The sequence below is a fragment of the Vombatus ursinus genome, unplaced genomic scaffold (genome assembly GCF_900497805.2).
Source record: "Vombatus ursinus unplaced genomic scaffold, bare-nosed wombat genome assembly UNPS02014817.1, whole genome shotgun sequence".
Classification (NCBI taxonomy): Eukaryota; Metazoa; Chordata; class Mammalia; order Diprotodontia; family Vombatidae; genus Vombatus; species Vombatus ursinus.
Genome location: NW_020954595.1, coordinates 11,789,153 through 11,803,809, shown reverse-complemented (window position 1 = coordinate 11,803,809; position 14,657 = coordinate 11,789,153). Strand labels below are relative to the sequence as shown.

At 49.8% G+C, this 14,657-nt stretch overlaps 1 protein-coding gene across 1 annotated transcript in view; it reads right to left on the bottom strand.

The window, feature by feature from the left end:
• PLCD1 (phospholipase C delta 1) overlaps positions 1-14,069 on the bottom strand; it is a 49,901-nt gene extending 35,832 nt beyond the window's left edge. The window contains exon 1 of the mRNA XM_027835927.1: positions 13,898-14,069. Coding sequence (XP_027691728.1) covers positions 13,898-13,931 — 34 coding nt within the window. The 5' untranslated portion in view covers positions 13,932-14,069. The remainder of the gene's footprint in view (positions 1-13,897) is intronic.
• Between the last annotated feature and the right edge of the window lie 588 nt (positions 14,070-14,657).

Genomic DNA, 14,657 nt, shown 5'->3' with positions numbered 1-14,657 from the left:
ATGTGGGAAAATTGGAACACTAATGCATTGTTGGTGGAGTTGTGAAATGATCCAACCATTTTGGAGAGCAATTTGGAATTATGCCCAAAGGGCTATAAAAATGTGCATATCCTTTGACCCAGCAATAGCACTTCTAGGGCTATATCCGAAAGAGATCACACAAACGGGAAAAGGACCTACATGTACAAAAATATTCATGGCAGCTCTTTTTGTGGTGGCAAAGAATTGGAAATTAAGAGGATGCCCATCCATTGGGGAATGGCTGAGCAAGTTGTGGTATATGAATGTGATGGAATACTATTGTGCTATAAGAAATGATGAACAGGCTGACTTCAGAAAAACCTGGAAAGACTTGTGTGGTCTGATGCCGAGTGAAGCGAGCGGAACCAAGAGAACGTTGTACACAATAACAGCCACATTGTATGATGACTAATAGTGATAAACTTAACCCTTCCTGGCAATACAAGGATCTAAGACATCTCCAGAGGCCTAGTGATGGAAAATGCTATCCACATCCAAAGAAAGAACTATGGAAGTCGAATTGCTACTTTTTTTCTCTTCTGTTGAGTTTTGTTTCCTTTTTCCGATGGTTCCTCCTATTGGTTTTAATTCTTACTTACAACATCACTAATGTGAAAATATGTTTAATATGAATGTAAATGTATAGCCTATATCAGATTGCGCGCCGTCTTGGGGAGGGTGGTGGGGAGGAAGGGGGAGAAAAATGTTAAAGTCAAAAGTATATGGAGGTGATTATTGATAAATCAAAATAAACTAATTAAAAAAAAGACAGAGTCTCTTCACCTGCACTCACGGAGGAGTGGGAAGGGGAACTGAAATTTGCTAAAAGGCAGAAGGTGAGCTGTGCACTGGAGTGCAATGGTTTTCTCTGCACCATTGAGGGAGGAGGGAAAGGATGGGCTGCTCCCCAGTGCCTCCATTACTCCATTACTGCTGCTAAAACCATGAACCCCCAGGACGTAGAACGCTGAGGAGAAAAGGTGGGGGCAGGGAGACTGTTCTCTGCTTCTGAGAAGAGAACTAGTTAAATCCCTTCTTCCTCATCTCCTCCTCCTCCTCCTCCTCCGTACTGGCTCTCTCTGGGCCTCTCTGTCAGGAGGTGGGCAGTGCTTTTTATCATCAGTCTTGTAGAATCCTAATGGGTCACTGCATTGACCCGTTGTTACGTCTTTCAAACCATTCCATGATGCCTTTTTTAAAAAAGATTATTCTATTTCTGTACCAACCAATGGGTCTTAAACAGAAACCAGATGCAAGGTTTTATTTCCAAGCTATATAAGGAACGGATTCCAATTTATGAGTAAAAGCCTTCTGACCATGGATAGGCGGTCAATGGCTATGAATAGGCAGTTCTCAAGGAAAGACATCCAAACTATCGACAATCCATATTTTAAAAAATGCCCCAGGGGGCAGCTAGGTGACGCAGTGGATAGAGCACCGGCCCTGGATTCAGAAGGACCTGAGTTCAAATCCAGCCTCAGACACATAACACTTACTAGCTGTGTGACCCTGGGCAAGTCACTTAACCCCACTGCCTAGCCAAAAAAAAAAAAATGCTCCAAATCACTAACAGAGAAATGCTAATTAAAACAGCTCTAAGAGCATACCTCATACCTGGCAGATTAGCAAAACTGATAAAAAAATGTATAGTTAATGTATAGTTAGTGAAGCTGCGAATGGGTCCAACCATTCTGGAAAGTTCCTAAACTCTTAAAGGGTATCTGCCTTCTCATCCAATGATTATTAGTGTTAGGCCAATACACCAAAGAGAGCAGAGAAAAGCAGAAAAGAACACATACGCACTAAGACTTTTATAGCAACTCTTTCTGTGGCAGTAAAGAACCATGGGTGTGCCCATCAACTGGGGAAAGGCCAACCTCATGTTTACATAAGAATGTCAAGGAATACTGTTGTGCCATAAGAAACGATGAAAGGGATAGCTTCAGAGAAACAAGAGAAGACTTACATGAACTCATACAAAGTGAAATGAGAAGATTCAAGAAAACGATGTACACAATAACAACTTGGTCAAGACAAACAACTCGGAAAGACACAGTAACAGATGAGTGCAATGACCAAGCAGGATTCTATGGCACAGATGATAAAGAGTACCACCCACCTCCTGACTAGGAGGGCATGAACTAAATAGGAATATAGAACAACATATCTTTTTCAACCTGATCAGTGGGGCTGAGCTTTACGTACTACACATATTTGTTAGAGGACTCGATTTTATCTTTTCAGCACACAGCAAGGAGTGACAAGGAAAAGAAAAGAAATTCTTGTTGATTGAAAAATGTAACGAAAAACCTTTCTCTAAAATGTCAGTATGTGTGGTGGCTGGAGGTATAGCATACTGGGAGTGATTAAAAGGAGCATGAGATACGGGGAGGGAGGGCAGGGGAGGGGGGGTTACCCTGAGGACACACAGAGGAGGGAATTCTCTTCCCAAATTGCTGACATTTCTCCCCCAACACCTCTCCTGCCCAATGAGAATCTAGAGGAGCTACAGAGATGTTATTGGCCAGGAATTAACAACCACAAAGCAGAAAAAAAAAAAAGATTATGTTACATGGACGTGGATCCTCATGGATTTCCCTGGACAAAGAATGAGCTAAGCAATGGTGATATAGGCTGGTTAAGGAGAATCTTTCTTTCTAAGCCCCCATTGAGACAATTGGCAACTGCCCTGCATGTGATTTCACGCATAAGGCCTAGTAAAGGAAAGCTCCCCCAGGAGCTGAGGGAAGACGTGAGTGACAGAAAAGCCAAGTCCCCGGGACCCTGCAGGAGGAGCCGGAGGCATGGCTCTGGCCACCCAAGGGTGGGGGCCCTCTGAGAGGGAGTGGTTGTCTTTCCTACCAACCCTGACAACTCAAACTCCCAAATGCCGCGACATCTGTGTCCAGAAAAGTGTTGGACCGTGGGAGCCGCAGGCCCGGGGTTGGAGTTTCAGTTCTGTCACTTATTTCTTCATAATCCTGGACCTTGGTTTTCTAACCAGTAAATCGAGGAAGTGGAACTGGATGACTTCTAAGGAGCCTTTCTGGGTCTAAATCACTGGTCATGGGACTTTTCCAGATCTCTCTCACATGCTGCTGCCTGGTGGCCTTCCCTCTCCCTCCCCCGCCACACAACCTTATGTCTACCTGGTGCACACCTATACTTGTCCACATTGCCTCCCTGAGAGAAGCTAGACTCCTTTATTTATTTATTTTGCTTTTTGGTGAAGCAGTTGGGTTAAGTGACTTGCCCAGGGTCACACAGCTAGGGAGTGTTATGTGTCTGAGGCCAGATTTGAACTCAGGTCCTCCTGACTCCAAGGCTGGAGCTCTACCCACTGCGCCCCCTGTAGAGTCTGTTTCATCTTAGTCTCCTCGTCCTCACCACCTAGCGCCTGGAGCACAACAGATGCTTAATCAATTTCTATTGATTGATCGACTCTGAGTGCCCAGCCCTCTGCTCTGCACATGGTAATCACACTGGATTAAAAGGCAGGTTAGAACCAATAGTGAAGGCCTTATAAGCTAATGAATTCGGCCTCTCTTCTATCTCCAAAGTAGTCTGCCCTTCACTTGCTTTCGGCTAAGGCTTATCCACTTCTCCGCAAGCCTCCAACGATGCCCCCTCCCTTCTGTGCCTAGTATTGGCCTCTTGGGGCGCTTCTGATCTAAATGAGAGCCTGGAGCCCAGAGCGGCAGCCCCTCAGGTGTCCTTGGGGAAATTCCAGCTTCTTCAACACCCTTTCGGCCTTCCGAGCACCGTGTGACTGTGGGATGTGACCGTGTATGGCAGGCTCTGGGCTGGAAGAGGGGTAGTGAGTCAGAGGCCCCCTCCTCTTCATTTTGAGTGAGCAGCCATGGCAGGGAAAGGACTCCCCCTCCCCCCAAACCCTTTGCTCTTCCCAACTTGGCTATGACTGTTGAAGGTACCCCCATCCTCCCAGGCACCCACGCTCACGGCCTCAGGATCATCACAGACTGCTCTCTCTTTTACCCCCGATCCAATCTGCTGCCAAGACTTGTGGATTCTACTATAACCGTCTGTTGAACACACCTCCTTTTCTATCCTCTCACAACCAAGACCATGAGGCTTGCTCACCTCCAACCTGGACTATTGCAATGACCCTCTCACTGTTCTGCCTGCCTCAGTCCCCTCTCCAGTCTATCCTCCGCACAGCTGCCAAAGTGATTTTCCTAAAGCACAAGTCTGATCACAGAAGCAGAACTAGGAGAAAAATTTATTCAATAACAACAACATTGCTTAAAAAAAGAACCTTTTCTTGAAAGACAACTCTGATCAATGTAATGGCCAATTTCAATTACAGGAGACAAATAACAAAACCTACTTTTTGCCCTTGTTTTTCAGTTGTGTCCAACTCTCTGTGACCCCATGGAAACCATGGGGTTTTCTTGGCAAAGATACTGGAGTCGTTTGCCATTTCGTTCTGCAGCTCGTTCTACAGATGAGAAAACCAAGGCAAACAGGGTAGAATGACTTGCCCAGGGCCATACAGTAAGTGTTAAATGCCAGAATTGAACTCAGGGAGATGAATCTTCCTGACTCCAGGCCCAGCACTCTATCCACTGTACCACCTAGCTGCCCAATGAAGCCTGCTATCCACCTCTTAACTCAGAGTGCAGATTGAGATGTTCTGGGGCTTGGCCAGTGAGGGAATTTGTTTTGCTTGATTACACACGTTTGTAATGCGGAGGATAAATGCTAAATGCCAAGTTAATTTAGATATCTTAGAAAGTCATCAGATAAGTTGGAGTGTGCTCGGCTGAATCGAAGGCACAGGGTCAACTCTTGTGGGGCGGTCTACGTTTAACAGTGAGCCAGCTGGGAACATGAGAAGCTGAGCTTCTGGCTTCGGAGAGGAGAACATTGCTCTGGCCAAGCCCAAGTGTCTGAGAAGGAATGTTTAGAAGGGAGAACAAGAAGAGCTGCGGCTTTGCTACCTTCCTCCCCTCTCCCATGCCTTCGCCAGAAGAAAACCCCATGTACTTCCAAGCGTTGCCGGGTCTTCTCAGCACCCCAGCAATGTCTCTGTGACAGCAGCAGTTACCGGCGGCGGTGGCTACACCTGGAGCTAAGCACAGATGGCACGTGATGAGGAAAGGCAGATCTAAGGAGCCCAGCGGCCAATCTACAACATGTCTACGGCGAACGTTCCTATAGAGGAGAAGAAGCACTTCCAGCCCCCAGGAACTGTGCCACCTCCTTGCCATATTGGGCATTCTCTAAGCTTGAACCCACTTTCCTCTGGACTCTGCACCACTGGGCCAGTGTGTCCACGTTTAGGAGATGTTGTGGACCAATGTTACCAACTTAGTAAAGATCTGTTTCTAAAAACTAATCAAGTCTGACTGACTGATGTCAACTGAAAATCGTGGTGGGGGTGGGCACTCTTGGAGTCTCATGAGCTATATCTAACTTTAGAAAACCACCCCCAACTCCTCAGAGTTACCCCTAGACTCAGGGGCCAAATCACCCAGCTGAGCTCTGGGGATCAACTTGACAGTACCAGTGTGGAGTTAGGAGAGTAGCTCCAAAGCCTACATGGGCACACTAGCTATGATGACACCAGTCACCATGATAACATAATAATCATTGAGACAATTACTATCTATGTCAGCCCTATTCCCTAGGACACCCCCGGGGTTTCTTTGAAAATGAGGAAGTATATTCAATTCACATTGACTTCACTAAAAATATTATTTATAATAACTCGCTATGCACTACTGGTCCTGTGATTTCATTGGCATAGGGAGTTCCCAGGTGAGGCAACCCCTCTACGAATACATGTCAGTACTTTCTCTGACCTGTAACTATGGTCTTGGAAGGTTGCCTAGAGCACTAAAATGCTAAGTGACTTGTCCAAAATCACACACCCAGCAAGTGTCAGAGGCAGGACTTAAACCCAGGCATGCCTGTGGCTTGAGTACTATAACTAGAGTCAGGAAGACCTGAGTTCAAATATGGCCTCAGACACTTACTAACTGTGAGACCCTGGGCAAGTCATTTAACTTCTGACTGCCTCAATTTCCTCATCTGTAAGATGGGGAAAATAATAGCACCTCTCTCCCAAGGTTGTTGTGAGGATCAAAAGAGATAATATTTGAGAAGTGCTTTGCAAACCATAAAGTACTATATCAATGCCTGATGTTCCTGGCCTTGAGACTCTCTATATGTGCACAAAATATAAATAAACTATTAAAGCTAATAATATTTTAATGAAAGAAACAAGAGTTTTGTGCTATTATAAAATAGAAAATATTTTAAAATAGTATTTATTTCCTTTTATATTTTTTTCTATTTAGGGTATATGTTTTATCAATTAATCAATAAGAACTTCTTAAGTACCTACTGTGTACTAGACACTGAATAGGCAATGAGGACACAAAGCCAAAGCCAAATCAGCCCCTGCCCTCAAGGAGCTTACATTTTGTAATCAACCTAATATATTAGTACACACATACAAGAGTAGATATATATGTAATGGATAAATAAATGTGCTCATCTCAAGGAGTGTACTTTTTCTTTTCTTTTTTTGCTGATGGGAGAGCCTGGGGACCACTGCCACAGATAATAGGGAGTCACTGACAGTCGCTGAGCAAGAAAGCAGCCCATTTAAGGCAGCATTTTACGAAGCTAAATCTGGTAGGGTTGTGCAGGACAAACCAGTTAGGAGGTTCCTGCAACAGTCCAGGCAACAGTCCAGGCCCTTGGCTAGGGTGGGGTAGCAGAGGTAGAAAAGAGCACTCAGTTGTGAGAGGAATATTATGAAAGAAAAACTGTTGACTGAGTTGGTGTGGAAAGCACAGGCTAGGGAAGAATACAAGATGACTCACAGCTTCTCAGCCTAGGTGACCTGGATGACCAGGACAGAGGTGGTGCTGTCACCAAAAGAGGGAAGTCAGAAGGAACCCCCCAGCCCAGGGAACCCAGCAGCAGGCACACACCCCAAGGAGCTGGGTAGGAAGAAACATCTCATACAGATTAAATTTGTCGGTACTTTTTGTGGAAGAAAAACTAGAAACAAAGTGTGTGCCCATCCCCCGGGAAACGGGTGAACAAATACATTAACAGCTGAGATCTTCCTCGCCACCTGTGCACCCTTGGGCACATCATCTTGCCTCTGGCATCACTTTCTTCATCTGCAAAATGAGTGGCAGTAGTCTAGATAGTCTCCCAGTTCCCAGTTCTAGATACAGAATATCTAAAACACAGTCACAGAATATGGGGAATTCAGACAAGCACAGAAAGACGAAGGGAGTACAGAATGAACACTATCAATGAAAGGAAAACCAAAATGATGCTGAATGCTGCATAGTGATCATAATTAACTTTGGCCCCAGAGGAGGGATGGGGAAATGCACTTCAGCTGGAGAGTAGGGAGAAGTGGGGTACTGTGGGTGTGGAATGGTGTCTACACTGTCAGATATGACGCTATGTTGGTTGATTCTCCCTATCTGCTGGAATTTGTTACAAGAGAAGGCTCACTAGGATATCCACCTGGAGGTCCCCACGAGGCAGAGTAAAGGGCAGCGGGGTGCTGGAGATGTTGGCTGAAGCCTCCACGAAGCAATAGATAACAACTCTGTCCTCAAGAGGAGGTGAGTTAAAGTTAGAGGCCAGATCTGCTACTCTGCTCCTACTAAGAGTGGGGGGAGGAGATGGGGAGAACAAGTCGGGGACAAGAAAAGGAAGCCCAGCGCTAGAGCCCAAAGCCATGCTTCTATTGGGAAGCACACTGGAAGTTCCAACTTGGGATCTAAGAAGTTTCTGCCTCTGCCCCCGGTATGCATCCGGGGCACTGGGGTGGATGCTCCCCCATCTGTAAAGCGAGGGCCTAGGCCTCAGTGGACGTAACAGCGAACAACTCCATTTTCTACCCTAACCCTGAGGGCCTAGGATCCCACAGTTCTAGTATCAAGAGTCCTCAGAGCTAGAAAGGACCAAGAGATCAGCAGGGCCAACCTGGAGGCCCCTTCCACAGTATTCATGACAAACACAGCCTCTACCTGAAACCTAGAAGGACAAGAAGCTCGCTGCCTCAGAAGTCAGCCCAGCGCACTGAGACAGTTCTACGCGGCTTTTCCTGATCTCAAAAATAAATGGTCCCCTACCCCAATCCCCCATTGCTCGCGGTCCCCTCCAGGGCCAAGCCGAACAAAGCTCAGCTTCATTTCTCGCCCCCCCAAGGACAGCCCTGCCCCGATTTTATCCCAGCCCCATCCTGAGTCCCCTCTCCTCCTCCTCCCCAGTTCTCTCAACTGATCTTCATGTCAAATCTGGAGAGCCAAGAGCAAAGTGGCGTCGTGCGTCCTGCGTAACTCGTACTGTCCTCTCCCTCCTGTCACCACCCCCAGCACCTACAGCTGAGTTACAACCTTGTCCTCCCCTTGGACCTCCAGCATCTGCTCCCCCTTTTCCATGCCCAGCGCCGGCACACTCATTCGTTTTTGCCACAGCCACGGCACGACAACACTGCCCCGCAGAGGTTTTTCCATCTCCATGCTTATGCTGTTCCCTCCACCATGATACTCTTGTCCACACCTTCTCCTGCTGAAAGCCTTCTCTCTGCAAGGCCCAGTTCAAATGCCCAATTTAGCACAAAATTTAGCCCTAAGTCTAGCTGGAAAAGTTGTTTCCTTCCTGTGAACTCTGCATGTGCCTCCTACATTTATCAAACTTTGTATTTGTATTCTAGTTATTTATGAATAATAGCTGATTTTTTTTTTTTTACTATAGCAGAGAACCAGAATTTTAAGAAGATTCCCTTCACTTGGAGGATGGGGAGAGGGTAGATGGACAAATTATGGCATATGAATGCCATGAAATGGCACCATAAGAAACGATGAAAGGGAGGAGTCAGAGAAACCTTCAAAGACTTGTAGGAAGTAACGCAGAATGAAATGAGCAGAACCGGGAGAGCAGTTTTGAAAGGCTTAGGAACTCTGATTAATATAAGGATCGACTTCAGTTCCGGAGGAGTGAAGATGAAGCTTGTTACCCACCTCCTGCCAGAGAGGAGATGGACTCAGGTGCAGAAGGAGACAGACCTTTGCAGGGCATGCCTGTGCATATTGGTTACAAGGATTTCTTTTTCTTTTGAAAAATGATGATTGGGGGAAGGTTAGAAGGAGGGAGCTAGGATAAGGCTTGCCACGAAAAGAGAGTAGGTCATGAGCTCTCTTTTTAAAGATTCCCAGAAAAGACAGAGAGAGCTGGGCAACTCTGAAAGTTCCCCGTGGAGTGTATTTGATCCTTCAAAGAAAAAGCTGGCTGTGTGCAATAAACGATTCATTGTTTTCTGGGCAATTTCCTGCTACTGTTCTACTAGCCACAGAGAAACACTCACTGAATAGTGTTCGTTAAGTCCAGAATGTTCAAACGTTAAAAAAGAATGAGAATAAAGCTCACTGACATTTCTATAGCTTGTTAAAGTTTGCTTGATATGTGCTATTGCATTTAATCTTCACAATGAATCAGTGGGGGAGAAGCTGTTATTATCCCCATTGCCCGGATATGGAAACTGAGGCTGAGGGAATGGTCACTTGCCCAGGGTCACACAGCTAGGAAGTACCTGAGCTTAGAAACCCTGTTTTTTTGAGTCTAATTCCAGTGCTCTACCCACTAGGCAGCTCTGCTGACAAGGGAGAAGAGAGAGGAGTGGGACAGGCCTGAGGCAGACAGTTTCACTCCGGGACTTAAGTCCTCATGGGCTTCCAAGGCCAGGAAGGATTCCTCAGAGGGTCTTGGGCAGGGCCGGGCCAGAAAGCAGACCGTGTAGTAACACTGGTGGTTGTCAGGCTTCACCAGCCTCACCCTCTCTTCCAGAGTCACTGGAGTCTAGTGGCAGGTCAAAAGTCAGGAGGACCGATGAAGGCTCAGGATGTGGCGGATGAAGGTGGCACCTTTGATGTCTGACCACGATCTAAGGGCCCACGTGCCTGCTTCAGCCGCCATCGTGGCTGTTGGAACACACTGTTCTCATCCGCCCATTCCTCCAGGGGAAGGCTTCACACGCTTGGGGTGGACACCCCCCAACTCACTGACAGCGTTGAGCTGTCACTTACCCTCACAACCCGGTTTAGCCGTCTGCCCAGAAGGCTCCTGGGGTGTGGCCGCTGCGCCCGCTCCAGCTTCTTAGAGCCCCGGGTGAGAGCTGAGTGCCACGAGGACACCAAAGGTGGATGAGCAGCCCTCACACCAGGGGTGCTGGTCCTCCCTGAACGCCCCATAAAGTAGCTATTTTATGCAGCTAAACATTTGTGAAGCTTGGTGTAGCTAGGTGGATAGGGCACAGGGCCTTGGAGTCAGGAAGATCTGAGTTCAAATCCGGCCTCAGACACTAGCTGTGTGAACCTGGGCAAGTCACTTCACCCTGTTTGCCTCAGTTTCCTCATCTCCAAAATGAACTGGAGAAGGAAAGAGTAAACCCTTCCAAACGGGGTCACAAAGAATCAGACACAACAGAAATGAATGAACAACAACAAAAACTATTTTGTGTAAGGAAACAGAGACCGAAAAAAAAGGAGAAAGAAAATCTGACAGCAATAACCTAGGGAGCCTGGACAGAGCAGAATCAAGAGGGAAGCAAGTGCGTTTCCCCTTTGGGAGGGGGACAAAGCAAGGAGGATGAGCTGGTCCGTGGGACCAGAGCATGAGCTTCGCTCTGATTCAACAAACATCTGAGCACCTCCTAGTCTGTAAAATCCACAGAAACCATGTCACGTGAGGACTAGGTAGAAGGCCCAGGGATGATCGGCCTCAGGTGGGGAAATGCTTGCACTATGAGGGTGAGGGTGTTATGTGGGGAGCCTCCTAGAGTCAACGAGGAGGCAGGAAATGGAGGAGGTCAAACCTCCTAACCACTGGAGCTGCAGGCCAGGGGGCCCGGAGGAGCTCCATCCCTGAGTGGATTCAGGCAGAGGCGAGAGAAGCCTGTGGCCAGGATGCTGTGGGCCTAGGAAGGCTGCTCGGAGGACCCCACTAGGAGCCCCTGATTCTCCAGTGACGGGGGCTACCTGAGGCATGTACAGTCTGAGGCTGCACCGAGCTCCCCAGGGCACTCAGGGTTTGGGCACTGCCTGCGCTTTCATTTACCTGAACACCAGGGCTGCCAGCCTCCGCACCCCCTTCAGAGGCAGTGAGCCCAGAATGTCAGCTCATCCACCTTGGCCACACATTCCATATGGGCTGAGTAATAGCAGCAGATACATCAGCAAAGGTGGTCTTTACCAAAGATCTTGCAGCCCAATAGAAAACACTGCCAAGCAGTGGACAGAGCTCCAGCTTTGGAGTCAGGAAAACCTGAGTTCAAATGTGGCCCCAGACACTTCCTAGCTGTGTGACCCTGGACAAGTGACAACCCTATTTGCCTTAACTCCTCATCTGTAAAATGGGGACACACTGGAGAAGGAAACGGCAAACCACTCCAGTATCTTTGCCAAGAAAACCCCAGGACGTAGGTTGGACACCACGGACCAGCAAAAGCCAAAGGAAGATTCCCTCCCCCCTCCTGCAGCAGGACTGTTGTCCCAATCTCTATTATTATGGATATAGTCAAATGCGGCTCTTTTTTCATTTCCATGAATCAGTGGAACCAAACCCTCTCAGACTCCGGCTGTGATTATATGTGGTTTTATCTGTGTTTCTGATCTTGGCCAACTGAGCAACATTTTACCACTACCCCCAAAAAAGACAACTGCTGTAATGATTACGAAGGCCCTGCCCTGGGGGAGAGGGGAGAGAAAGAAGCCAGGAATGGGGGTGGGGGTGGGAGAAAGGCTCAGATGGGGGGAAAGGGGGGGGGGGAGGGGGGGGCCCAGGGAGGGGGGATAGAAACCAGGATGGCCGGGGAGGGGAGGGAGTGAGGCCAGGGAAGCCACATGGAGCCAGGGTAGGAAGAGATTTGGGAAGGTGGGGCAGGAATTGGACCTTGGCTTTGACCTTCCCCAGGGAAAGCTTGACTTTGAAAGGGACATAGATAAGCTATTCAGGCTGGCAGGACAGAGCCCAAATTTCTGTGGTCTGTCTTTAGCCAGGGTTGAAAAAAAATCCCTGTCCCTACCATTCCTTCTCCATGCTCCACTTAGAAAACGTCCATGGCCCTGGATTGGATGGCCCAAAGAGAACGCTGCTGCATCCCCCCCCCCCCCCAGTCCTCCGGCTTCTGCTTGAGAGGTCCAGGGGCCAGAATCAGGGGAGGAGACGGCAAAAGGGGCAGAGCTCTGATCCCACTGCCTGCCTGCCCACCCCTCAGCCCTTTTCACCCCTCCAATTGTTCACGATTCTCCTGACCACAAGTCTTGTACCTTATGCAACAACCGTTCCTAAATCTCTCCCTGCCCTGTGGCTGGTCACACACTCTTCATGGGAACCTGGAAGGCTGAGGTGGGGAAATGGAAGGGAGAACAAGGCATAGGACGAGAGGCAGGGGTCCTGCTCCTAAAGGCAGTGGGCCTCTGATGAAGTCACTTCCCTTCTTGGGGTGCAGTTCTCTCTTCTGGAAAAAGGGGTTTGAATGAGATACTCCCCAAGGTCCCTTCCAAAGCCCCGGGGGTCTCCCCTTCTGGTGAGCGATCTCCCAATCCGCCAGCCCTCTCTCACTGGCCACCTTCCCCTCCCCACCTCTCCCCGACCCCACCCCGGCCCACTTAAAAGGTCTTACTCCCTCCTCAAACTAGAAGAGGCCAAAGTCCCTTCTCCAGATAAAAGGACAGTAGGGCCTCCATTCTCAGCCAGGACATACCCTCGCCAGAAGGGAAGTTGGAGGGGCCCAGTGGGAGCCCCTTACTCTACATCTCCTGCACCAGCACAGGGCAGCGGAGATGCACACCCCACCTCTGCCATCGGACAGGACTAAAAGCGGCTCCACTGGGGGAGTCGCTTCAGCCAGAGTGCTAGCCAAGGTGGGCCGGGCTTGGAGAGGCTGACCGTCCCGCCGTCTTCCGGCGCGGGGTCCTTGTGAAAGGGGGCGGGAGGGTAAGGGGCGAGGAGTGTTAGTATCTCTCTCTTGTCCCTTCCCCAGCCTTCAGCATTCCTGGTGTCCCGCTGTGCATGATCGACCCTCCCCCCTCTACCAGCTGAGAGAGCTTACAACCCGGGCAGGCAGAGCCTCATCTAGTCCCAGGGGCAGGGGGAGCCCCGCCTTCTCCCCTCCCCAACACAAACACTCTTTTTAGAACAGAAGGGCCAAGGATGGGCCGTGTGAGGCCACAGACACACACACCTCTAAGGAGGCTCACACACACGTGGCCATCCTGCCTTCTAAATCTATCACCCCAGAAGTGTGTGTGTGTGTGTGTGTCTGTGTGTCTGTGTCTGTGTGTGTGTCTGTGTCTGTGTCTGTGTGTATGGGGAGTGTGCGTGTGGTGTGTGTGTGTGTTTCCTAAAACCTGCATTTTCCTAGCCCTACTGCCCTGCCCGGCTTTACCTCCAAATGCCGAAGCTGAATCCCACCAAATCAGTCCTCCAACAATCCCTGAAACGCAGTAAGACGCGAGCAGTACCACGCACACGCAGAGGCTCCTAACAGATCTCACACACGGAGACACGCACAAAGTTCCAAGCGCACAAAACTTTGTCATGTAACACACACACTCCTCCCTCCCAACACACACGGTCCTACACATACGCAGTTACACGGTTACGCATCAGAGTTACACAAACACGCACACAGGATCCCAAGCTCAGAAACTTGGAGAGACAGCCCCCCACCCATGGTCACGCACACACACACACAGGTACACAGTTACGCACACATACCGGGGGAATTAGGGGCCGGGCCACGCCCTCACAAGCAGACGGACTGGAGGAAGGAAAGGGGTTCCTGGGGGAGGGGGAGGGAGGCCGGGATGCTCACCGTGCAGGGCCAGGAAGTCTCCGTTGGATTCCATGGCAGCTGCGGCTCGGGCCAGCTGTGCCAGTTGCCCCGCGAGCCAAGCTTCAGTAAGCAGGCTGCAGCACCCAGGGGCTGGAGGCCGGTCTTGGGAGAGGAGGCGGGTAGACAGGAAGGAGGGAGGGAGGGACGGGAGGGAGCCGGGCCCAACCCCAGCCCCAGCCTCAGCACTGCCTTCAGGTCCCCGCCCGCCAGCCCCTCCCCTGGGGCCAGACACTGACCCCCCCCCCCCCGCCCCCGGGGCTGCCTGGCCCGGAATTAGCAGCGGCCTGGGTTCTCTAGGGGTGGGCTGGGGATGGGGGACCCGGCCCTGCCCCTGCCCCTACGGAAACCTAGCAGTCTAGAACAGCTGCCAGCCCTCTAGCCCCTAGGTCCTGACAGGGGATTGAGAAGAGGAGTGGAGGCAGTGGAGGCCTGGTCTGGACTTCCAGTCCTTTTCCCGTATGCCCTACCTCCTCCAAAGGATGGACCTGGGGCACTCATGGCTTCTCTCATCCGCCCCGCTCCGCAGGGGGCCTGGCCCAGGTAGCCCTCCCCTCCGCCCCCAACTTTCCTTCCTCCACAGCCCCGAAAGTCTCTCCACCACTCTCTCCCTCTCTCTCTCTCTCTCCCTCTCTCTCTCTCTCTCTCTCCCCCTCCCTCCCTACCTAACCTCTCTATGTCTCTATCTCTGTCTCTGTCTCTCTCTCCATCTCTGTCTCTCTCTGTCTCTGTCTCTGTCTCT